General features: G+C 38.5%; 1 protein-coding gene across 1 annotated transcript in view; it reads right to left on the reverse strand.

Moving 5' to 3' along the window:
* Positions 1-319: 319 nt before the first annotated feature.
* The window catches only part of GRXCR1 (glutaredoxin and cysteine rich domain containing 1), a 38,266-nt gene continuing 12,820 nt past the window's right edge, over positions 320-25,765 (reverse strand). Inside the window, exons 2-4 of the mRNA XM_059845641.1 lie at positions 10,114-10,335; positions 2,418-2,483; positions 320-518 (exon numbers count right to left, since the gene is read on the reverse strand). Coding sequence (XP_059701624.1) covers positions 339-518; positions 2,418-2,483; positions 10,114-10,335 — 468 coding nt within the window. The 3' untranslated portion in view covers positions 320-338. The remainder of the gene's footprint in view (positions 519-2,417; positions 2,484-10,113; positions 10,336-25,765) is intronic.

Raw genomic sequence — 25,765 nt, forward strand, 5'->3', positions numbered from 1 at the left:
GTAATTTGTAGTTGAAGCTTCATTCTGCTGCAATTTTGAGTGCATTACTCAAAAACACATATGACTGCTGATGACCCCATATAGGAAAAGAAAGAATTCATATATGTGATCAGTTTTCCAGACTACAAATCTATCTATAAGGAAACTAGAAAGATATATTTTAGAGTTCATTATATGATCGACAGTCAAAGATTAAAAAGCTCAAATGCTCAAACCAGAAGTATACAACAAATGGATTTTTATTGACTGCTTCGAATAAATGGATTAATTAAAAAAAATACATATTACAAACTGGTGCAATACCATAAATGAAGTTTGAACTCGTGGAGGTGCCGTTTTTAGCCTGCACAGCTCCTGCAGCGCTGGAGCCCGTTCTCGTTGCAAGCAGTGCACTTGAGGGCTTTGAAGGAGTCCGTAAAGCAGTTCCGGAACACGGACATCTTGCTCCCATGGCACGCTGAGCACGGCAGGAAACCAAAGCCCCCGCAAGAGAGGCACTCCTGAGGATGCTGGACTCTCTGCTCAAAGAATGAAACAAAGACAAACATGTTACCTCATCAGCCACCATAAGGTCTAGGACAATCTCCAGGACAGCTGAAAATGCACATCCTGGTTCCCATTTTGGGCAAGGCCCACCACCCCATCGCATGCCAAACCACCAGGGAAGAGCAGTAGGTCTGCTTTTTCCTTTGGCCAGATCTACATGCAATGTCAGAGAGGCTCACTGCAGGTTCATTGGTCACTTAATACCTCCGTAGCCTGCATTTACACTTGCCAAAACAGCAAGCTAAAGGATAGCTTGCCTGCATTCCTTGGATGTTGTTTAGGTCTAGATTAAATCTAGGAGGTATTGAGATGATTGAATCCAAACTCCAGGCAGTTTATGCTGATGTTATGTTTTTCTGTGCTGTACATTGACATATATATTATTACTTTCAGCATTTGCATGCTCTTGCTGAACATATTATACCTATTACAGTTAAAGCTGATGATATCAAAAAGCCATTCATAGCTTCTGACAAGTGGTACTCAAGGAAATAAGTGGTCTACTCAAATTTATGGGTGCAGAATGCTGAAGCTTTAAGAGTGAAGAAGAAAGATCAATGTCCTGCAGTTATACCCAGAGAAAATTGCTTCAAGGAAGGCTTAAGGCCTCTTAATTGTCCCAACTCCCAAGTAACACAATAAATTTACTCTTTTTTTCATTGGATTAAAGACAACGGTGCACAGAAGAGGAGATTTCAAAGACTCTTTTAAGTTCCACTTGCTGAAAATTTGGCTAGTTTATTTAACAATTTCCCTAAAGTTCAAATCAGAGAAAGGAAAGGTATGCCACTTTGGGTACTTACCACCACCTGTTTTAGCACTGAACTGCTGAGTACGGACTTTGCAGGTTTGTTCACAAAGAAAGAACAAAAATCCATACAATTCCTGCTACTGTCAGTCTGAAGGATTATGTACCACTACAAATTAGTGACAAATTATTACCAGAGTACAGAAAAATGCCCACAGAAAATGTAGCACCTGGAGCACCATCGAGAAAAATGAAAATATTTCTGCAAATCCATTAATAATAGCATTCACCAATTGAAAACTCAGATAAACAAGCAAACAAGGCATTTTTTCTCTTTGTTCTGTAGCTCAGAAACTTGCTGTACTTCTTCACAAGGCAAACAGCTCCTATTACTATCAGCTCTTCCAGGGACAACAATTGGAAATATTCAATGTAAAATTAACATTCTTTTTATCTCAGGCGTGCTCCCATCTTTTGTAATTTTTGGTGATTGTTTACTTTATTGAACATTATTGCCAATAATCTCAATATTTTAAGATAATATTTTTTATCTTTACGTTCATTATTGCTCGTTGGGCTTGGAAATATACAGATACATTTGGATGTAGCGAAGAGAACTAACTAAAGTTACAGAAACAAAGCAAAATTGCTTTAGCTCAGTTTCTGGAGCAATGGCCATTTCCTCCTTGAACAGATGGCACTTTGTGGAACCACTTTTGGCATCTGCAGCAATGAAGAAAACAGACTGCTCCTTGCAATTGTAGGAAACCCATTTTTGAGGGAAAAAAAAATAAAAGAGAGGGAAAAATCCCCAAACCAACTGAACACACCCAAAAAACCACCAAAAGGCACTGAAGCAGTGTTTGTATTCAGTGAGAAGTTATCAGTTTCCTGTCGTCTGACGTTGTTTGTCCTGTATATGTACTTTTTTGACCCAAGATTAGGACACACATTTGGCTTGGTAATAACATTTTAGGGCCTCCACCTCAAAACAGTAAATCAAAAAAAGCATTTGGGTTCATGAGTTTATAGCAGAAGAAACGGAAATGGCAAAAAAGAAAATTTACTCGATTACAAATAGTAAAGGTATATTCCCTGTATTTATTTGCAGAAATACAATTACCTCAATTTTGGTTAAGAGATCCTGCAGTTCCCCAGATTCATTCATTAGTAAAATTTTCTCAGCACCCTATTAGGAAAAGATGAAAAATGTCAGGTATTTTACCATGCAAAAACCAGAGATGATTAGAAGATTTGGACTGGAAACTTTAAATAGGCTGAGGACAAATTTGATTCACATTAATTATATTGCAATTAGGTCAACCTTAGTAAAGCTAGAAGGAGAGGAGAATCTAATCACAGGTCTGATAGCAATGCCTAAAGTTCGTTAGCAATGTGACATCTCACATTGCCTTTTCTGTAAAAGGTAACACAGCTTGGAAATTCTGACTGTCTTCCCCTTATTTTACAGGGTATGTTTCCTGACAGAATAAAAAATATTTCTAGTTATTATGTCCAAAAATTACAATTTTGTAAATATACAACACATCAGAGAATGCAGCAAAATGAGAAGAGGAGATTGTATTTCAAATATTCTGGCAGCTGAGCATTGAATTAAGACATAATGTGCCTAATGTATAACAAAAGGAGAAAAAGACTAATGAAAATACTCTAAAACATTAAAGTCAGACACAAAAGTATGTAATAATAACTTAGTCTGACTGCATTGGGCCTCTTAGGGTTCTGTGTCCTGAGCCAAAGCTCTACTGAAGCGTTGTGGATTTTTTGACTCCAGAAAGTAAATGCTAAAAGATCTGCAGACAAAATTCAAGTGTTAGGGAGGATTTGGAACTCTTGTTCCCTTCTCTTCTAATTAGAGCACCACAGATTTGAACATCTATACTTCACTTAGGGAACAAATTTCATTGAATAGTAAATATTGTGAAATACTTGCAGACACTTTTAACGAGAAACCAACAGAACTGAGGAAACTGAGGCACAGATACACAAGCCTTACTTGCTGCCGGGGCACTTGGCCACATCCTCACCCACGGTGAATTCATGCCTTGTGCTGCCCCAGTTTGCTGGTCCCTGCATTTCCAAATTGTTACATTTTGTCTTTGAGCTTGCTTCCATCCTTAGCTAGAAGGTGTGGTGGGGCACTGGCCCAGGGCTGAGGGGCAGTGGGATGCTGGCCCGGGGCTGAGGGGCAGTGGGATGCTGGCCCAGGGCTGAGGGGCAGTGGGATGCTGCCCCGGGGCTGAGGGGCAGTGGGATGCTGCCCCGGGGCTGAGGGGCAGTGGGATGCTGGCCCAGGGCTGAGGGGCAGTGGGATGCTGGCCCAGGGCTGAGGGGCAGTGGGATGCTGGCCCAGGGCTGAGGGGCAGTGGGATGCTGGCCCAGGGCTGAGGGGCAGTGGGATGCTGGCACACATCTCAGATGTGCCATTAGCTTGAGCTGCCCGTGGTCAGCCCCAGCTCCTCTCCAGCACCTCTCCTGGTTCCTGGGCGGTAGAGGAAAAGCTGCTGGTGAGCACAGGGAATATATGTGTGACTCTAATGTACCTCTAAGTGCCCAGCCATTCACACAACCTTGCTGGGGACTACTGAGGCTACGAGTGTGTAGCTCAAAAGACAACTAAAGGCAACCAAACCTATCAAAGTTTTTTTTATGACACCCTACTAAGGTTATTTTCCCTATAGAAAGTATTTTTGCTTAGGTGAAAAAGCAGCAGCACTTTTGACTTTGTGTTTGATGATTTTAGTTAAAAAAGAAAATGTTAATATTTTAGTGGATGTGGAAAGCCACACTTTCAGTGGACACTACTCTTATATGTTACACTTTCAAAGAGAGATATTTTTTAAAAAGTATCACACAAGGTAATTAGTTGTAGTTAATTAGTCAAAGAAGATGACAGGGGACTGATGAGCCCTGTCTGACTGATTATTGTGCTGACTCTTGTACTGAAATCCATTACAGATAACGGGCACAGAGTGCACCAGCTCCAGCATGTTCATGGGGCTGTCTGTGTCCCCAGCAGAGCAGGTTTTAGCAGTCTGTTGGCCCCTTTCATGCTTGACCTCCCATCTTTGCTTTCACACAGAGGAGCAGGCAATGGGAGCAATTGGCACAACGTGGCCAAGGCAGCCCATGGAGTATTAGCTTGGGGTTTGAATACACTGCAGCAGCTTAAGACAAAGCTTGTGCTGCTCATCTGAAGTAGAGACATTAAGGATTTGCAGCTTTATTGATGATGGGATTGCAGCACTCCAAATTCCTTAAGCTGGACAAGCCTCAATTTGCCCCCTTCAGGAAAAGCTCTCTTCTCTGTTGCCACAGGGAAAAGCATTCCTGTGACTTCTGCCCCATGTTTCTGTGATGATGTATAATGCTAATTGGCTTTTACAACCCGGTAATTAAAAGTTTGACAGGTTTCCCATTATAGCTTTATATTTTAAAGGATTTATATTTCTGATGACATTCAGTGAGTCAGCTGTGTTCCTTGCAAAGTAGAAAGCCATGGTTTTTAAATTAAAGCCCAAACATCAGAATGACTATCAATGTTTTTAAATGCCGCTCCATCTTCTCTGACTAATGGCTACCCCAAGTGAAATACAAGTAAAAGCCTGTAGAGGTTAACCTTCCCTCTGGATCTTTGGGTCTTAACACACAGAATCCATAATTAATAGAGTAATTAACACAGCTGTTAAGTCCAATAGGTGCTTTCTGACCAAAAGTGATGCCTTTCTTTTTCTTCCTAGGTTGTGCTCAGTTCTCAATTACTCAGAAAGGTTTGTGAAGCCTTAAATCATCTGTCCCTCCAGAGAGTAACATAGGGAGTATGAGGGACAATGGGCACAATATTCAGTAGTAGAAGTGAGTAGAAGTAGAGAAGTGAGTTTTCAGGTTTTTTACCCATCTTTTTCAATTTCAAAGCAGAACCCTGTGAATCATTTACCTACTAATATTGCTGAATCTCTCTTTGCTGAATTTTGCTGGAGGAGCCCAGGGGTCGTAGTCAGATATTCCACTGGCAAGGAAATGCCACAGACTTGGCTAAATCACTCAGCATATTTTCCAGATCCTTTCAATTCATAAAATTATTTTCCCAATTTTTCCTTGAGGACATCCAGAAATTAACATCATATTTCAAACATTAAATTTCCATTAACTGTAGAACTAGGACAAGGTGCACTAAGTTTTCTACTGCCCCAACTCTGTCTGGTCAATAAACCTGTCTGTTGCTACCTATCTTGGATATAAACCATTACCATCTCCAAGATGTAATTCCTCATCAAGGAATAAACACAGATATATGGCACTGCATTTGGCTTTACTAGAATACCTGCAGCTTTTGGGAAGCAGCCTCTCTTCCACATCATTCCTTATATACTGAGAAAAATTAGCGAGGCCCCACACCATCCCTCTTGTGGACACATTTGCAGTGCAGATAAATTGCATGCCCAGTTTCCTATTTTGCTGAGCACATCAGCAAGGCCTCTTGTTAAGGCAGCAAGAATGCACTGACACACTTCACCATCACTGGCCCACATTGTTCACTGGGATGTTGCAAGGAGCTGGGCTGTGTGTGTCCTGTCTTTGCCGCAGCTCTCACTCCCTTCTGCCCACACCTCTCACAGCCAGGGGCCCCCTGGAAGCAGGGACACAGAGGGTACAAATACCTGCCTGGAAATCTGCCCATAAACTGAGAATATTGACACTGCAACATAGCAGCAGCACCAGAAAGTGCAGATTTGCTATGCAAAGAACGGGAAAGGTTGATGTGTAAAAAGCAATTGAACTCTGTGTTTCCTGACATGTTAAACTGCAATATGGAGGAAACAAGTGGGAAAATGCTAGGTGACTGTTGTTGAATGCAATAATTAAAGAATAGTTTTACTGTCACAGAGCCATTCATATCATCCCATCAAGTGAATACCAGAAGAATGTATTTAACAAAACACAGAGAACAATTAAATACATACGGCCACTGGAAATCAGCTAAAAGGAAACTGTTGATTCCTGTTTCACAAAAAAAAAAAATTATACACATATATTTGCTAAAAGTCAGTTACAAAAATCCTCATTATTCTTTGGAAAGGATCATAAACAATGTGTCAAATAAAATAATTTTACTATAAATCTCATACTGCTTTGGATTCATTCTAGCTGGGAAAATGAAACAGGAGATATTTTCTTCAGGAAAAACAGTCTTAAATTCACATATCTGAAAAAAATCAAGGAGGTATGTAGGGCAAGTGAACGCTGGAATTCAATCATATATTTCAAGTGTAAAAAAAATACATGTATTTTTAAAATACTATGCTGTGAGTTGACATCTTTACAAAGAATTACTTATTTGCCTATTTTATTTGCATCCCTTTTCCAGGAGTATGGGTCTTTGCATAACATAAACCTTTAACTATTCTGAATGCATTTATATGAGAAAATAAATCCTATAAGAGTAAATAAATTATTTTTTTCTGTGTGGCTTTCTGTTTGCTGGAAGCAATTTTTTATTCTGCATTGGTATCCCAGCAGATGGCATAATTCCATTTCAGATGGAGACAACTTCAGGTGAAAAGAAGGGATTAGATCAGCCAATAAAGAGCATGCAGCAGAGAGAAACAGCAATTTCCTGACAGACTGATATTTAGACAGTGTGTGTCAAGAAATACAATGGTTCAATCCTGAAAAAAAAGAGAAGATTAAAAGCCCTGCTGTACTGCAGCATGCAGTACTTTCCTTGACAGGGGCTAAATACGATTTTTTTTATTGCTTCTGCCCAAGTCATGGATTTGTTTCATTGTCCCTGTGAGGCAATGATAAATTCCACAGCACTGTGAATATTTATCCCCACAGCCTGCAATGCTCAACCAACTTTGTCCGTGCTTCTGAATAGCTTGGGTAAAATACACTCTGTCAGATGTACATATGCTGGGTTTTGGTGCTTTTGTTACTTTTATCTCATTAAGAATAATCTTTCACCTTTCAAAACTGTTCATATTTTATTTCAGGGTTGGGGTTTTTTCTTGTTATGACTCATTGAAAGCTGCATAGCTCAATATGATTCTGCTTTGTAGTGCTCCATGCAATCTCCTTCAGGGAGGGATTTCTCAGGAAACAAATATTCAAAATGAAAAAAAAAAGAAAAAAGAGAGGAAAAAAAGGAAAATAATGCATGATTTATTTACTGACACACCACGCTTTGGGATTTCTGTGTTTCATTTGCATATCAGAAGTTAATTATTATGAAAAGCATTATAGAAATATCCATGTTACCAACGAGACCAAATTCTGTAATTAATTCTTGATTGCATTTGAATGAAACACAAGCCTGACACAGGTTCCAGCCAACATACAGCCTTTGGGGTCATGATGCACTGTCTTCTGAAGGTGAATGGACAGAGCTGGGGTGGAATACTTCATTGCCAGACCTTCTCAACACACGCCTCTCCTTATTTCTCTAAATGAACGCATTTCAGATTCTCTTGTGAAGACATATAAGACAGAGAAAAAACTGCCATAAAATAGTGTGACTGGCCACATTTACCAAACAGAGCGAGGGCACACAGGTCCCTTGAGCCTGTCCAGGTGACAGGCTGTCCTGGGGCTCTCCTTCCCAGCCCAGCAGCCGCAGGTGCTCTGCTCACAGCCACAGAGCTCTGCCCATGTTACTGCCCTGCTGACACTGAATTGGCTTTCTCATCCTGCTAAAGCACACCTCCTCCCAGCCAAAGCACCCAGAGTGCTGCTGCAGCTAGCTGCAGTGCCTGCCATGATGATAATTAGTGGAGAGCATGGAGGGCACAGACCTTGTGCAGGAGGAGGGGTGAGGCAGACGCTGCCATGAGCTCTCTGTGAGCGGAGGAGCTGTCTGATGCATTGTTCCCTGCCTGCAAAGCTGCTTTCCCATAAATAATGTCACTCTTACATAGAATAACTCTAATTAACTCATTAAACTAAAGTTTTTTTCCAGCTAACTACAGTGTACATAAAGTTGAGGGGAAAAAAGAGGAAAAGAAGCAGTAAAACACACCCATATCTGGGGATTTTCCTGGTTTTTAGCAGCCCAATGCTTTTAGTTTTCTTGTGCTAAACAATGTAAGTGGAGTTTCCTTGCTGCAATAAATGTGTCTAGATCAGAGCACTAAATAATTTCATTTTTCTTTACCTATAGAAGGTAGATTTGTCTCTTCCATAGTAAGCTATCTTCCTAATTCACTTGCCTTCTTTTCCACACCTCTCTAAGGAATCTCATACAGTACTTAGAGAGTTTTAATGAGATTTTATTGGGTTTTACACTGTCACTCCTCTTTTAGAAAACAAGTTGCTCACAGTCTTTGAAAACAAACAAACAAACAAAAAATCCCCCACCTGGCAGTGACTTAATGGGCCATCCATCATACCAAAATGACCATATCCAGGCATTTCCTCCAGTTAAGCAAATAATTTATTTAATCAGCTTCAGTATCTTATCTGAATTCTTTTGACAAATTGGTCATATGTGGACTGAGATTTTCTTGGAGACAATCATAACTGACTACTTACACTTTTAACAAAATAATTACATGAACAAATCTTCATCTGGATCCTGTTGAATTTTAAACTGCTCTTGAATGTAGCACTTTTACTCATGGCTGGCTGGAGAAATCTCCAAATCGGAGTTTGGATAAAAGCATATTGTACAGTGAATTAAAAATCAGCGTCTGCCAATGTTCTGCACACAGCTGGTTTTACAGCTGCTCTAGTGGTCTGGCAAGGCCTTTGACTGCAAATGCATTTGTTATAATGCTCAGGGAAGCCTAACTCATGCAGAGCACATGGAAATCTTGGAAGGGATGGGGAAAAAGAGGAGAAAGTGTTCATACAGCCCCAATATTTATTATCCCTGATTGTTGGTTACACTGCATTTTATTACTTAAATGCTTTGTAAAAATGAAAGCTGTAAGTGATGCAAACACAGTAACCTTACTGTGTTTAAATATAGTTTGCCTTCACAAATCACAGGCTCACAGTTGGTGCTAATTGCTAGCTTTTCACCACTCAAGACAAGTACCTTTCTGAGTTTTCAAGCTGTTTTCTTTGTGCCACTTTCCAGAATCTTTTTGTTTTGATATTTTTTTCTGTTTATGAGAAATACATTTCAAATATACAGGTTCAATAAAAAGGTGATTTCAAATGTCAGTAGGCTTCTAGACCTAGAATAGTAGTGTACAAATTGGGATTTTCCATTTGGAGTTTATGTTTTGTAGTAGGGCAGTGTTGGGCTCTTCTTCTCTCTCTTCTACAGCCAGGCTTTTTAAAAAGTAAATATTAAACAATTTTGTATCTAAAATATGTTCAGTTGATTACAGATCCTGATGCAGACTGCATCATCTAAAATTCAATGTATATTTAAAGTCTGACACTCCAAAGTGTTAGTCTCTTATTCAACACAGATATTAATAAATGACAGGTTTATGCTGTGTGTATCCATCTTCCTGGGTCAATCATACATACAGGTTCTCATAAGGAAAAAAAAATCAATTTCTCTAGATTGTCATGGTTTCAACTACACAATAAGATATTTTTTTAAGAAGCAGATGATATCTTAGATGCATTATTGCCTCTTACTCCCTGGTTATCTTTTGCACCTTCACATCAAACTTATCAGTGAGGATCTGTGCAGCGTGTACTACAAAAGGATTTCTGTCTTAGCTTGTTACCATCACTGCAGCATCATAGGAAATTTTCCAAAAATCCTGCTTCTCATTCATCAACATTTTCATCTGCTCCTCCCAACTGTACAATAAAATATAGGTTCATTCTTTACTTACCCCAAGATAATGGCCATCAATGAACACAACAGGGAGTGAGGGAACCTCACAGACACTTCTGCATCTTTCATCTAGTTCTTTTCCGTAATCACTGTTCAGAGCAATGTTTTTTTCTTCAAACTTAACTCTGTGATTTTGAAATATCTTTCTAACCAGTTCACATCTTTCAAAAGTGGTTCTCACCACACGAAGACTGGTAGTATAAATTACTATGCGGCCAAACTCTGGGACTGTTGAGACCTGGAAAAAAAATAATTCCCATTACATTAAGCAAAGGGTTAATATCTTCCAAGTATTGATTAATTTTATTTAAAATATTATTAAGGAAAAAAAAAGCAGCATCTTAAAAACACAATTCAACTTTCAACTTTTATTCAAATATGAAGATGGAACAGGAAGAAGGAAGTTCCTGAAAACAGCAATTTAAGGCAATCTAAGTTCTTTAAGTAAGGTGCAACTTGACTTTTTTGGAAAGTCTTAGAGAAGGTAAGTCAACATATATTTTCAAGAAACAGATATATTTTAGATCCTGATGGACTTCCAAATGGGAATAAATTGACCCTGTTCTGCTGATGTCTGATTCTGTTAATACAGTCACTTGTGTTTGCACAGTTTGATGGGACCCAGACTAAGACTAAACTTACTAGCTTAGATGTCATTGCCAATCTGCTTCAAGACAAGAGCCTAAGCTAAGCCTCAGCACATCCATGACCAAAGATTAATTCAGAATACTTTAGGTCTCCATGCTGAACTAGATTATGACTGCAGAAGGTACAGATGTATCCCTAATTTTTAATGTAGTTCCTCAACAAATTACTCTAACATCCAAACTACCATAAAAAAATATATTTTTTGCGTATTCAATGTCCAATCAAAAACCTGCTGCAGTTGGCTGGAAAAAAGGTTCACACTACAATTCAGACTTTACTTTTTACCCCACTTTTCAATATGTGAAAGTTTATGCTGTTTCTTTCCTTTCTAGGATGACAACAATTAGATAGTGTAAATACTACGGGGATAAATTTCCTCAAGAGTGTGTGATAGATTTTCAAGAAGCCTAAGAATCATCCTTCTAAATAAAGATATTATGTTCAAATATATAACTAAAATCCCATCTTTTTAAAAGGGTGGTAATGCATTTCCAAGCTTTCCAAATTATCCTTTGTATTCAGCAAATTATATTTAATTATTTCATCAGTATTCCAGGAGTCAAAACACAAGTTAGAAAACAAAAAGCAAGGATACCTCTACTATACTGTAGCACTGTATGGAAAATGAACCTTGATGGGTGAATAGATAATTTTTTACCTATCTCATGAATTAACTATAAAAGCATAGCTGTTAAATTGGGCAGATGTTATTGCAGATTTTGCGATATAGCCAGTCATCATTTAACTTGCTACTTGAATACCAAAAAAAAATCCTTGAAAAAGTATTTTCTGCTTAGAGAGCTGTTTACAAGGTTCTTCATATAGTAAAGAGTTCTCAGGAAAAATATTTGCATTTCACAGATCACTTACAGAACACTGGAGGTGTAATTGCCAACATATGTAGCCACGGCTTTCATCTCCCATTCAGGAAAGGAACCATGCTGTGATAGGTCAGTATGTTTCTCTTAGAATGGACATCAGAAATTCAGTTTTAAGAATAAGTTTTATAAAAATGGGCTACTTTTCTGCAGCCCGTTTTTAGGTTGAAAATCTGTTGCACTGCTACTGCAGTATGACTCTCCTCCAGCATATCATTCACACATTCCAAGCCAGAGAATTAGCTCGTTCTCTCCATAAAAGACAACTACTCCACATAAATACTGCAAAATATTTTTGTAACAAAACATGGGTTGCTTGAAGGAAGAGGAGTTTGCTGTTTTCATAAGTAACCAAAACATGTTCTTAAAATATTACATAAATAGAAAATTTCATGTATTCCTTATTTCTTCCTCTTTGGAGTGGCAATACATTTTGAAGTGCAAAACTATTCAACAGGAGGGAAGCTCTTGTTCCTCCATAGCTCTAATCTCTAATGCTGCTTGTTCCCAGACACTAGAGGCTGGCAGTATGGGTACAGACAGTCATTATCTGCTGCAGCATCAGGACTGTGGTGTCCCTGCAGCATACAAATAAGCAGCTGAAGAGCTGGAAAAATGGAAAGTTGTAAAGTGATCTGGAAAGATATCAAGTGGAAGGGGTTTACAAAGAGTCACTTTTATGTTTATTCCTTTCTTTTTTCCTAAAGTGGCAGTGAAGAAATACCATTTTTTGTCCTGCAAAGAAGTATCAAGAACACTGATAAAACAATTCTTCAGGGAAATTTTCATAGAACGCTTGTTTTCTATGCTACAAATGTACACAACTTGTCCCTGCAAGGACTTTTGCCATGGAAAGGTATCCTTCTTGCCACCTGTCTGAAAGCAACATTGGTAATGAACAACAAGGGGGTTATAACCTATATTAATTCTTATTTTTCTAAGCAATACGGAGGTTGAAAACTGCCATATTTAATTACCAGAATACACTCTTGAAGTAAACCAGTAAACGCTGCGCTTTTCCTTCCTAGGTTGGAACTGTGGCAAAGCCATAATAAATAACAAGCAATGTAAACAAATGAAAAGACACTTTTGAAAATGAACTCTTACAATATTGCTTCGCAAATTTGAAATTCAAATCACTTCATGTAACTCACAAATGTACATAAAACTCTAGGTGAAATTAAACAGAAGGCTATTCTCTGGTTAACGGGCATGACAAAACTTTAATAAAGCTGTGGAAGTTGGACAGATTAATATATCAAAAGATTTGGAGGAACTTATATTAACCACTTATTTGCACTTCTTGTAGGTGGAATTCTCATTGAAGCAAGAAGCTTATGATCCCTAAGCTTTCTATATATTTTTCATATATTTGTAGCTTTTTAAATAGCTACTGCATGGCTGTAGCTCCAGTACTTTTCCTACCCTTTTCCCCTAGATATTAGAACAATAAGCTAACCTTGTAATACATTCCTGAAATAGTGTTTAGTCTTATTGTCAAGTAGATCGCCTACAAGAAGAAAACTTTTCTTTCCAACCAAAATCTGAGACATGATAACAAGAAATGGGGCAAAGAAGCCCTTGGACCAAAGCCAAGGGGTTGACCAGGGCTGGGTTACTGGGACAACTGAGTCTCCTATTGGGCATATCCATTAGATATCCTAATTAATCAACATTGTAAAAATTGTAGAAATCCAGCCAGGTGTGCCTATCATCACTGGGACACCTGGAAGCTTCCAAATCAAGGTCTGCTTTTTACTTTACCATTCTAATACTGTTGCAAGGCTTTTTTCTCTTTTGATTATAAGTAACACCTATGGATACCATTTGACCTAAGGTGGCAACTACTGCGTTGTATTCTGGAAAACCCTGTGCACACGGGGCAGGGTTGTGCTTCAGAGAGAGTGTCTGTATGGAAAGATTGCCAAAGAAGAAATTCAAGTTTTCAGGAGGAAATAAAGTTGCTTTAGTAGTAGTCCTCTACATCATTTGCAGCTCTTAGTTTAGCAGCCCAATGTTACCATCTCTCCAAGAGTCTAAGGGCAAATTCTGCTTTACTGCCTCAGCCTGAGGAGCTTGCATTTTCCTAGGGAGAATTGAGTAGCCAGCAACAGCAGCAGTGTGACCTGCATCACTTCACAGCAGAGCTGCCACTTCCAGCCTAAGAAACAGCTGCCCTTTTCTTCTGTCTAGAGAGAAAAAGTAATTGCTTCAACAGTTCAATCCTGTTCATGACTGAGCATGAAAAAACCACAATGTTACTTACTTTGTTCCTGACTCAGTCTTTCCCAGAGTTCTTTATCAGGTCAGTCAGGGCTTTTGCAAATCATAGAATTATAGCATCATTGAATGGTTTGGGTTGTAAGGCACCTTAAGGATCACCTACTTCCAACAGCTCTGCCAGCAGCAGGGACACCTCCCACTAGACCAGTTTGTTCAAAGCCTTGTCATGATGTACTGCTGGGGGAAATCTATCCCTCTGCCATCCCACTGTTATCCATCTGACATGGCTGACTAAATACAATCCTTAACTGACTAAATACAATCCTTGTCATCCATGAGGCTAAACTTTTGAGCTCATTGTCAAGTGGCACCACAAAAGAAAGGAAGAAATTGCTGATTAAAAAGAGAAGGCTTAATAGAGCAAGCAGATGAGGAACAAAATGAAGGGATTCTGGGACTGAAAAAGGGCTGAAAATACAGAACCAAAACCTAAAATGTCAGGAGTGAGAGAGCAAGAGTAGTAAACACTAAATGTAGAAATAAAAATATGACCAAAAAAACACCCCAAAACCAGGCAGTAAAACAAAACAAAGTAGATTATAAAACGGAGAGAAGTTCACTGAAATCCTGAGCCTTTTTTAAAAGAAATCTCAGTAGTCAATGTAACTGTACAACAAATACATTACAGAATACTTGAATCTCCAAGTTGTTTAAAAATTTTGGAGTGTCTTTAAAAAAATGGTTTGTATTACTAGAGCTTCAGAAATATGAAATATTTGAGAATCATATTCCTAAAACTTGTCTTTGAGAATTTTCCTTTTTCCTATAACAGTTGCCTCAACAATAATAACAGACTTCTCAGTAGCTCTGAAAAGACAATACAATAGTCAGGTGTTTCCATGGTGCTTCCGAAAGCCAAATAAATACCATTAATCTCATTCATATTTTTGGGTTCAGACTTTCCCCACTATATCTCATCCCTGATTTTTGGGTCCAGCTGCAACTGAAGCAGCAGCAGAAGTATCCATGTTTTTCTGTTGGTCTCATAGTTACCTTGGCCCTGACCTGTCCCACCAGTCTGAGCAGATATTTCTCTTTGGGAGGGGAATTTATAAAATTAACAATTGAATAACAATACCAAATAAATTCTTCAGCATATTTGCCGTGAACCACTCTCTAAACACTTTAGATTTTATGTAATATATTTTACATTTTTGTCGGTTTGGTGACTTTGAGTGGCTTTTTATCTTTGGACTAAAACCCTTCAGATGGACATTTTTGCAGCATAACTAATAGCTATTAGTGGTCCAAGCCAATGCTTTTTTGCTTGTAATGTAAGAACCACTGTATCCCTTGGGCATAAAGTGGTTGCTCCTAAAACAGTGGTGAAATTTGCTTTTTCAAAACCTTTGTATATGATCATGTCTGTAAACAACTAAAAAGACAAGTCCATCAGTAAGAGGAATACTGTACTCATGATGTTAGCCTCATTTTTATTTGGTTGCAAATGAAAACCATGAAAGCAACACTACCAAAGTACTCCGTCCATTTTTTTTAATCCTCTATCTAGAAAGAAAATATAAGCATGTGCTTTAACCCCATTGGTTGAAAAGAACAGCTACATACATAGATCATTAATTTCAATGGAAGCATCACCCACAAATTTACATTTGATTCTTTTAAAGAACAAAATAATAAATAAAAAAAAATTAGCTGTTATAGTACCTTGTACTCAGTACAAGCTGAAATGCTTTATCACATATGACATTTTTAAAGGTTTCTACTATGTTCAGGTATAACACTCAACATGTTATTTATGCAGTACTGAATTGCTTGTGTGACCTAAATCAAGGACTGATATACCCTTCTCTGTCTCACAATATCATCTTTCAACATCTCAGAGAGTTCTGCTGAATTATGCACCCCTTGGCTCTGTAATTAGATACTATCAGACTGGCAGAAGTATCTGCTTCCCTAAGTGGGCTGAGGCAGGAATCTAGAGCACATTACAAACCTTGTGCCAGAGATGCTTCAGTGAATAAATGCAACACTCCTGATCCAACAAAAATGTTGAGCAGAAGAAAACTAGTTATACATAAATATACATGCTTGCCTATTTTGTATGTGTGCTTGCATATCGAAAAACTTTGCATTAAACTGCTTACTTCATAATTGGCATTACATCATTTATAGCTTGAATTTGTATCAATACCAGAGTGGCAAGAAGAATTGTGATTTAACAATAAACTGATCACAATCTGGTTTGAACTTTCTGGTTTTATTTTACACTCAGAAAAATGAAGGGAAGAAAATAACTGAGTTTCTTGTTGAAGAAGTTCTGCAGGAAAAAAAACACCAACACTTAACCATTTAATTTCTGCAATATTTAAAAGCTTTTACTAGCTTTTGCAGTTTAAATGACTTCTAAAATATATACTAAAAGTAGTTAGTAGTTATTCTGAAAGATAATTTGAAAGTCTAAAGCTGACCAAAATATTTCAATTTTTTCTACATGATAATCCATGAGAACATACATGTTTTCAACAATGTACAGTGTTTTATGAAAAACATACTTTTCATCAAGTCACTGTTTATATGAAAACATGCAACATTTGAATGAGATGGCTGAAGATTTAAGGTCTACATTCAAGCAAAAACCACAATATTTGCCATCATAACCACACAGAACAATGCTAATGGTGTTGTGAACCAGTCCATTCTGTTTGTTAGTTGCCTGGCTCAAATTAAAGTTTTAATGCCATTTTCCAGGAAAAACTGATCTGCTGGTCTCTTCCAACACACTGATTTCATCTACCAAAATAAAATGTTTTTCTTGGGTAAGATCTGTTTACACATACTGAAGCTGCTGCAAGTAGTCCCCAGCCAAGGTGTGAATTCCTCATATGAAACCACATTCCCTTCCACTGCACTGCTTGCAGTCCAACCCTTTATGGGCTCTCACACAGCAAAGCAGAGTGCACATGTAAATTTGGATCTTCACTGTCTCTTAAGCACTTAATGCATTAAGACTGCAGTCCTGTTTGCATTGCCTTCAAGGACCCAGCACTACATCAATATTTGGAAAAAATTCAGAACTTTATTAAATTTAGCATATTACAAAAGCTCAACAGAATGAAGTCTGATTTCTGCAACACAGCACTCAACTACTCAAGTGAAAGCATGTACTGGCCTTCTCTTAAAATGACACTATACTTTTCCTTATGCAGTTTTGGCAGTTTAAGGGACTATGAACTGTAGGACTTGCCACCTTTGACCCCTCAGGGCAGTGGAATGATATCACCAGGAGCCATCCTCATGACTACCAGCAAGCTGGGAAGGACCATGGAGACCAATTTATAAGTGAAGCCACCAAGATCTGCACTCCTAAACAAGGTAGCTAGAGAGTCTGGGACGTTCCCAAACAGATACTAGCTTTGCTTTCTCCAAAAAAAGGGGCCAGGTCACTGCTTTTCTCAGCTTTTAAAATAGCACAGATTCTTGTGTGGCTTTGTGGGCTGTGTGCTTTACTCACCTCACACACAAACAGCAGCCCCAGGAACACCTCAGTTTCTAAAAGCTGTGAGGAGCCCAGGCTCCTCCACCTTGTAACACAGGACATGAAACATCTCTTCTGTTCCTGTCTGCATTTCATAGGGCTAGATAACTCTGAGGAGCTGGGCAGAGTTACAGGGAAGGGCTGTGATCCAGCAACAATTGGAATTCTTTGGTCTTCTAACTCCTGGGCTATGCTTGTCTCCCTGATCTACAAACACAACATATTCTGCTGATTGTAAAATAGCACAGCTTTACCTCCTGAAGGCTGACATCCTCAAAATTGTTCAACTGTAGTGTAAAATAGATCCAGAATGCAATTATACCTCAGATATTGGTATAGCATATTTATATATGTTTGTAATTCATTTGTACTTTTCAGACTGTACATCAATGATGGGGATGTCAGAGGAAGATATTTATACTGTTCCTTTTATCCAAAAATCACTTGGCAGTATACTAAAATATGAAAAACCCAAAGGAAGTCTTTCCATCCTCTGACATCATGTGTATGTGTGTCATTACCCTTTCTGTTCCTCAAATAATACAATATAACATCCCGTCTCTTTTCCTGCCACTGCAGGCTTTTCCATATGTCTTCAGGGGATATCAAAGTGTTTTCATTTCAAAGCAGAAAAAATGCTTATAATACCACAGCAAAGGAGCACAGGGCATGACCTGGCCTCTCCCTGCTCTTTGTAGTGCTCCAGCTATGGGCAGGCTCAGAAGGTACAAAGGCTACAGCTGAGCTCTCCCTCAGTGTCCTTACTGCTGCTCATGCAGCACACACTCACACAACAGGTTGCAGCCTGCTCCCAGGTGACCCGAGCTCTGATAAGAGGGCAGGTTATCTCCCCAGGGCTCATGGGCTCTGCCTTGCAGCCTCTGGAGTCACACCGTGTGATACACGTCTAGCTCTGACTCCAGGAAAAGCAGCTCCTGTTCAACAGGGCACAGCAATGCTGCCAAGTCAGACAGGGCAAAATTTATTTCAAAATAATGAAAAATACGTTCAAATTAGTTGAAAGAAGATCACTATCTCTCCATGTCTGATCAGATTTTGTTTATCAAGTGCTGAAAGTTCTATGAGTATTTCTTTATTAATGTATTTATGCCATTCAGCATATGATAGGACAAAATGAAATATTTGAAAATCAGAAGCAAATCTGTGATTAACTCTGACCTAGTCTACACTTCTCCTGGGAAGAAATACTGTAATATAATGCTTGTTTCTCTTTTGCTTGCTCAGTCCTTATTTCTCTCTTACCTCATATTTACCAATTTGACATCTCCAAGAAATTCTTCTCAAATGAAAAAAAAAGAGAAATGTTGGAAATGTTCCTCTGGCTGGTAAGAGAGGAGAAGCATTTCTTTGCTCTGCAAGGACACTCCTTACAAAGATTGAAGGGGAAGAGGCAAGAACTGCTGAAGATAGTTTTGTTCTCAGCAGTTTACATGAGACACTAGAAGCCAAAACAAGGAGGGTCCAACAATCTCCTTTCCCATTGTGCAGTTCTTTGAAGCATTCCTGCATTCAGCAGAGGCCAGACAAGATGCACCTAGACTGTCCTGTGACATTTGTATGAAGCCCCTTCAGGTAGAGCCTCCTGTGTAGGGAACAGGCTAAGAGAAGTAATAGCTGAGCTGTTACCATTATTTGAATACCCCTTAATTGTTGCAGAGAGCTGCTTGATTCGATTTACTAGTGTCCTCTTCCCTCCCATTAGCCTTATAAAGGCACCAAGAAAAACACAATTCTATGGAGCCCAAAACAAATATCAATACAATATTAAAGCCAGCCACATGGTCCAGCAGGTAATTTTTCTGCCTGTAAAAAGATGGACTGCCAATAACCTTGAAATTACCAGTACCAAAGAAAATCACAGAATCATAAAATGGTTTGGGTTGGAAGTAGACCTTGAAGTCTACCCCCATATTATGGGCAGGGACACCTTCCACTAAACCAGGTCACTCAAAGCCCCACCCAGCCTGGCCTTGAACATTTTCAGGGATGGAGCAGCCACAACATTTTTGGGCAATCTGTTCACCACTGCCAAAAGTAAGAATTTCTTCCTATATCTAATCTAGACCTACTCTCCTCCTGTTGGAAATTATTCCCCATAATCCTACCACTGCATCTTTATGACTTCTTTCGCATCAGAAAAATTCAACACAAAATTCAGCACAGTACAATTTCCTTAACAGCATTAACACAAGAAAATTATTTCAGAAAATTTTCATCAACCATCACAATCACCTTGCAAAAATAATATGCAATAATTTTCTGAGGACAGACAGGTTCAGTTCCTTGCCATTTACAGCAGGAACCTCCCAGTGCAACACTAAGGCAGCAGTCAGAAAATATCCAAGCCAAGTTTCAGCAAGGCATATGATAAGATTCCCTTTCATTTTCAATGGGTGCTGTGGGATCTCACACCAAAATAGACAACTGAAACCCCATATACAACCTTTCAGCCTCACTACGATCTCTCCTGCAAAATATGTCTCTGTAGCCAAATATTTCCTGGAATAAGCAGCACTTCAAACCAGGAATTGGGTGTTGTCCCATTGCTTTGGTTCCTTTGAGTTTATCAATCATTGTAAGCCATGGAAAGAATTACTCTAGGATGATTATTTTAGATCTATTTGTTTGGCTAACAATACACATACATTTCAAGGCCTTTAACCAGTTCTAACTGGTGACCAAGATTCAGCCTTGTAAAAGTAAATGTCACAGAGAGAATGCTCTGTCTTTCACAAGGCATTCAGTAAATAAAGTGAGTGAAACAGCAGTATTTCCTAGAATACACTAGGCAAAGGGGATGTATTTGTCATTAAGAAGGTTGACAGGAGGCATACTTCATAAAATTTGTTTCTATCTCTTGGAGCACAGTTCTTTGAGTACACATTAGTGACTATTCACCTGGCTAAAGTTCCATGGGAGATAATGGATGCATTTTACCAAATACAGTGGTTTCCTGTCAGGTGAGCAAAATGGGCTCAGACCACCAAGGGAAGTACACTTGCTTTTTCTGACATTGATCTTCATTTTCACTGAGAGCTTGAGTGTTTCTCAGCCTTCAGTGAGAAGGCCATGGCACATTCTGGCCTTGTTTTTTCATCTGTTAGTTTAGTAACTGTATTTTGTCATCTCTGAAACAAACTCATTGGGAAAGGAGAGAGTAAAGTTGGTTGTTGCTCTGATGCTGTTGATCAAACAGCCTGTTCTTATATTATCTTCTTCTTCCTTCATCAGTTCATTTAGGAGTAACAAGATTTGCTATACAAGAGACAAGGTGTTGGGATTACTTTACTTATAAATACAATATTTTCAAAATGGCTCCTTTGAGGCAGGAAACAACATTAGACCATAAAACCTTTTATTTCCAGCAAAACAAGCTCAGTTTTTCAGTGGGAAAATGCTGCTCTTTCTGATAAGTACATTTTGCTTTTCCTGGCTGTTTTACAGTATATTTAATATGAACATGCTTAATATCTACCTTGACCTATATAAAACATGGCATTGCCCAGAGAAGTTGTGAATATGGGACTCTGGGCAACCTGGTCCAGCAAGTGGCATCCCTGCCCATGGCAAGGGGGTTGGAACTAGATAATCCCTAAGGTCACTTCCAATGCAAACCATTCTATGATTCTGTGATTCCACACGGTGCAAACTCCAGTCAGCACCTGTCCTAAAAATGATCTTTCTCTGGCATTGGCTCATGCCATATTTCCCCTCTGTGCCTACTCTGTATTGCAAGGCTGATTGTAGTGTGCTGTAACCTGGCATCCAACCAGGGAAACATTTGTTTTCCACAGGTGCAGTACTAGGAGATTTATAAGCTAGTGTTCCTGATGTTTGATTATCTGCTATGTTTGATAAATTGCTTTCAGCTGAACAATCTGAGTGGCAATATAAACATTTTTTCTTTGTTTGATGTAATCATTGGATCAGGAAATTGAAACCCATACTTCTGCACAATTGTGTAACAGAGTTACAGGATATATTAGCCCTCTCATTTGCTTCTTGGGTCTTTGCATAAAATAAATGCTGATTGGAAATGCTTCTTAAATTTTATTACCCCCTCTTAATATCTAGACTGTGGTGGGTCAGGTACAGATAAAGAGTGAAATTCAGGAAAATTAAATGGTAAAAACAGCACAAATTTTGCAAAACTTCAAATTACCTTATGGTCAGAACTGAGTTTCTGGTGAAAATTACACTAAGATTTGTTCTTTTGGCTAAAAAAAAATTTACAAAGATAATTCACTATAAGATGCAGTTAAAATATATGTATTTTAAAGCTGTCATCAAAAGAATGAACAAAAGGATTAAACTTAGTGTTGGTCACCAGCAAGCGTGGTTGAAGTACAGTGTTAAAATAACCTCCTACGTACTCCCATTCATCTGTCTTTGCCAAAACTTCTGAATTCAAGTTGTAATTGAAAACCCATGTTTCTCTCATCCCTTTCTCTTTCTTTACTTCAAAGATCTGACCGGATTGCAGAGTAAGCTTCCCTTTCCCCCCAGAAAGCCTGATTGCTCCTCATCTCTCTTCCATGTCAAAGTGATTAATTTTTAAATAAGTTTTTAAATGAACATCCAATTTTGCCAGGCCTCCAGGAGTGATTTCATTTCCTCTAACAATGCCAAAACGTGGAACCCCTTTTTTTCTACTGCCTCTCACTTTTGGCTTCATTCTCTTAAGACAGAGTACTTCACTGCCACACTTGAGGTTTCTGACAGATATTAAGTAACTGATTTAAGGTGAGCCCTTACCTTTTCATGAGATTTACACAAGGTCAAAATTACAAACCTGTGCTCAGCTGGGCTGTGGGGGTGGCAGGGAGCTGATTTCCATGGTGCCAGCTCAGAAGTATTTGGCACCTCCTTGTTATGTTTCAGTAGGGCTGAGCAGGTAATGAATCAACCAAAAATGGGACAGAAGCCCACCAGAGATCTCACACCACTAAGCAGAAAGATGTCCCCAGGTGGAACCTGGGGCATTTGTGGTGAGCACAGTTTCCTGGTTTCTGCACAACTATACTCACTGAAACTGTCACAAATATCTTTCCCTTTTGTATGAAGATCATCACCGTGCATTGCCACAGGCCATGTACAGTGCCACCATTTCAAATGAACTCTGCCCTTCTGGCACGTTCTGTTAGTTGCAGTTTATGTCTGAAATGTGTTGAATTCAAAGGATTGCTTCCTTCTCTGGTAGGTTTGTTGAGGAATTCTCTGCATCCAAGTGAAGGGAGGGGAGGACCTTTGCTTCCACCAGCAATAACCTATTGTGTTTTACCCATAAAACCCCAATATCCACTCATCATCGTTTTCTATCTCATCTCCTGTACTGCTTGATGTAAGTTAATTCCTTTAAAAACCATCAGATACAAAATTTACAAAAGTTGTGAAGTACTTGATTATGTGTAAATAATTTGCAATCAGATTCACACCCAGTCCAAAGAAACCTGCTATGAAGCATTGCATATCAGTGGTCAAACTGAAAGTTCCCTCTTCTGCAAGAAGAATATTATTTCTGGCAGATATGGCTGATGTTGTGAGAGGATTGCACACAAACATTATGTTGCTACATGAATCCTGTGAGCATTTGGAGATACATTAATTTAGGACTAAATTTTGGCTTGAATTGTCATGACAGACTTCTTTTGGCTGTGGCAACATATCTGATCTATGTGAAACTAAGGGGACCAAGCTTTTAAATTATCCCAGGGAGGGTTTATGACTTTGTTACATCTATGAGAAAAGACAAGGAAAGATCTGAATTTCCACTTTGACTATTTTCAGCTGTTTATCTGGAGACAGTTTACTGAAGACTTTGCTCACAGAACAGCAGCATAGCAGTTTAAGCAATGTGCCTCAGACATGAGTAAGATACAGGCATTTTAAAATGCTGGAAATTGGGAAGTCAAACTAAATGTGAAAGTAAAAACCATTCAGAGTTTATCATTCCTATATGTTTTCTGTGTCTACTAACAGACAACACATAGTTAGAGAGCAGGCAAACTGGAAGGTCATTGTTATTTCAATGTACCTTGCAAACAGAAACTAATTAATGTAAAAGAGGGGAAAAAAGTCTACAGCATGTCACCTAAGGAAATGCTGCTATCAGTAAATTAAAAATGTATGGCTTGAGCTGCATCACATCTGCCTACCTGAAGCTGTGCCTGTAAATAGTGTGGAGGACCAGAGAACTGAAACAATGGATCCCAGATGGCTCATGAGAAGAATGTTAGTATTAATTACACGATTCTAAAAAAACTACAGTCCCAGAAATCTGAGAATAAGTCTCTGCTCTTAGAAGATTTGTCCTAGATTACATCATTTAATTTCCTACTATTTAACAGTTATGAGTTACCACTTGGTGATAACAGTTATATGTAGGAGTATGAAAATAATTATTATTCAGCAGCTGATCAGTGTTTATTTCACTTCTATCTTTTATCACTAGCAGCAGGAATAAATACAGAGTGAAATGAAAATTGAACTTTGATAAAATGGAACTTCTTCTCTAGCTTAAAAAACATCATTCAATTTTTGCCTTTTTTTTTTTCTTCTGGGCCTTTCTGTTTTCTGGTTCAACTCAATATTAGAGAGGTTGGAAACAGAAGGAGGGAGCATGTAGGTCCACTTGAAATTGTTCTGTTTAGCACTTAGTGTTTGGTCACTTGACCAAAAAGGACTTTTTAACACCTCTAGACTTGCTTATATTTGGATGTATGTATGAAATATTTGAATAAATGACTAGTTATTTTTGTGGCATAGTTATTTTCCATACTGTCAGTTGACATTTTAAGTTACTTTGGGGATTTATCTCTAACAATATGAGTAAAATTTTTCAAATATGTTTACTTCTCTTGGGAGGGAATGTTTAATCCTACTACATACTCAGACTTTGGTGGTAATTCTGCTGTTTACTTATGTACCATTTCCCATGATGACGCCCTGAATTGTCAAAAAAATAAACACAATACATTTGCCTAAAACAGCAGCTGTGGAGCTCAAATCCTATTTTCTCCTGTCATGAGCAGCTTTTCATTTTCTTGTTATTTATCACACTGTTCTAGGTGTTTGAACCTATGTTGTGTATTTGGGGACAATCATTGACCAGCTCATGTCCTCTTTGAGAATATTCTGTTGGAAAGGATGGCTTTAGTCAGAAGTGAGCTAGAACAGGACTTGCTGAGGATAGACAGATAAAAATGAAAGTGTTTGATCTCTCAGATCATGTGGAAAAGTTAGCAAACAGCATGGCTCTGAGTGAGTCCTGGTTTGTACCCTGACCCCATCTGTCTGTAAGCACAGCTCCTTCACTCAATAGAACATTTCATACTGCAGAGAAACAGACTTGTGTGATCAGCAGCAAATGGCTGTCATGAGAAATACAATGTCTGCTCTGGCCCATTTATTTTTAAGTTGGCAGTAGCTTTGGAATACCCTATATAGTGTTTTCCCTCTTTCTCTTTTCTCCTCTCTTTCACTAATTCCTTACTCATTCTTTATAAAATAGACTTCTACTGCTGTAGAAACTGATAAATGCTAATACTAACATAATAGTAGCACATACACACAGGGATCTCTGAGTCATTTTACATTTAAACATTGCCAGGTGCAGTTAATGCATGAGGTAATCTCCTTTATAATTCCCAAATTTCAGCTAGTTTGGTTAATTAATAGGCATTAGAGGTCTATGAAAACTGTATTCTAGTCTGTTGAGCTTCTTACCAATGCCATTCATCATGTTTCTGAGTGGAGCATAAAACAGTTAGCTGGTAAGATCTTGCTCATGTTATTACATGGCTCTGCCTTTTTTGGTCAGCTATGCTTTGTGTGCTAAGTGGGCCTGTTTTCCCAATACTTACTTTCAGTATATCAGACTCTCTTAGGAAACAACACAATAGTCCATTACTTCTTTATATTTGCAGCAGTGTTGCAACTGGTGATTTTCCTAGTGCTAGAGGGAATCAGCAAGTAAAAACTGGTATTCAGGAAAGCCCTAATCAGTCACACTTAGCTCAGTCAAAAATATATTGCATTTTAATTGAAAAATGTTTCAGATTTTCATGGATTAGTTACAGCCTGGAGTCAATCTGTCATATAGAACAGAACTGTTGACTCATAAACTGAAGAAGGTAATAGCATAAATGAAATAAAGTGTTACTCTCAACTCCAATCATCAGCAGAAAAAATTCAAAAATTGCTATCATTCATCACAATTTACCTTCCTAAGGAATAAAACAAGTGGAAAGGGTTAAATGAATCTTGGTTTTGATTTGGGATACACCCTGGAGTTTTCATGTTCAGCAGACAACAAGCTTTCTGTC

This window comes from Haemorhous mexicanus, chromosome 4 (genome assembly GCF_027477595.1).
Source record: "Haemorhous mexicanus isolate bHaeMex1 chromosome 4, bHaeMex1.pri, whole genome shotgun sequence".
Taxonomy (NCBI): Eukaryota; Metazoa; Chordata; class Aves; order Passeriformes; family Fringillidae; genus Haemorhous; species Haemorhous mexicanus.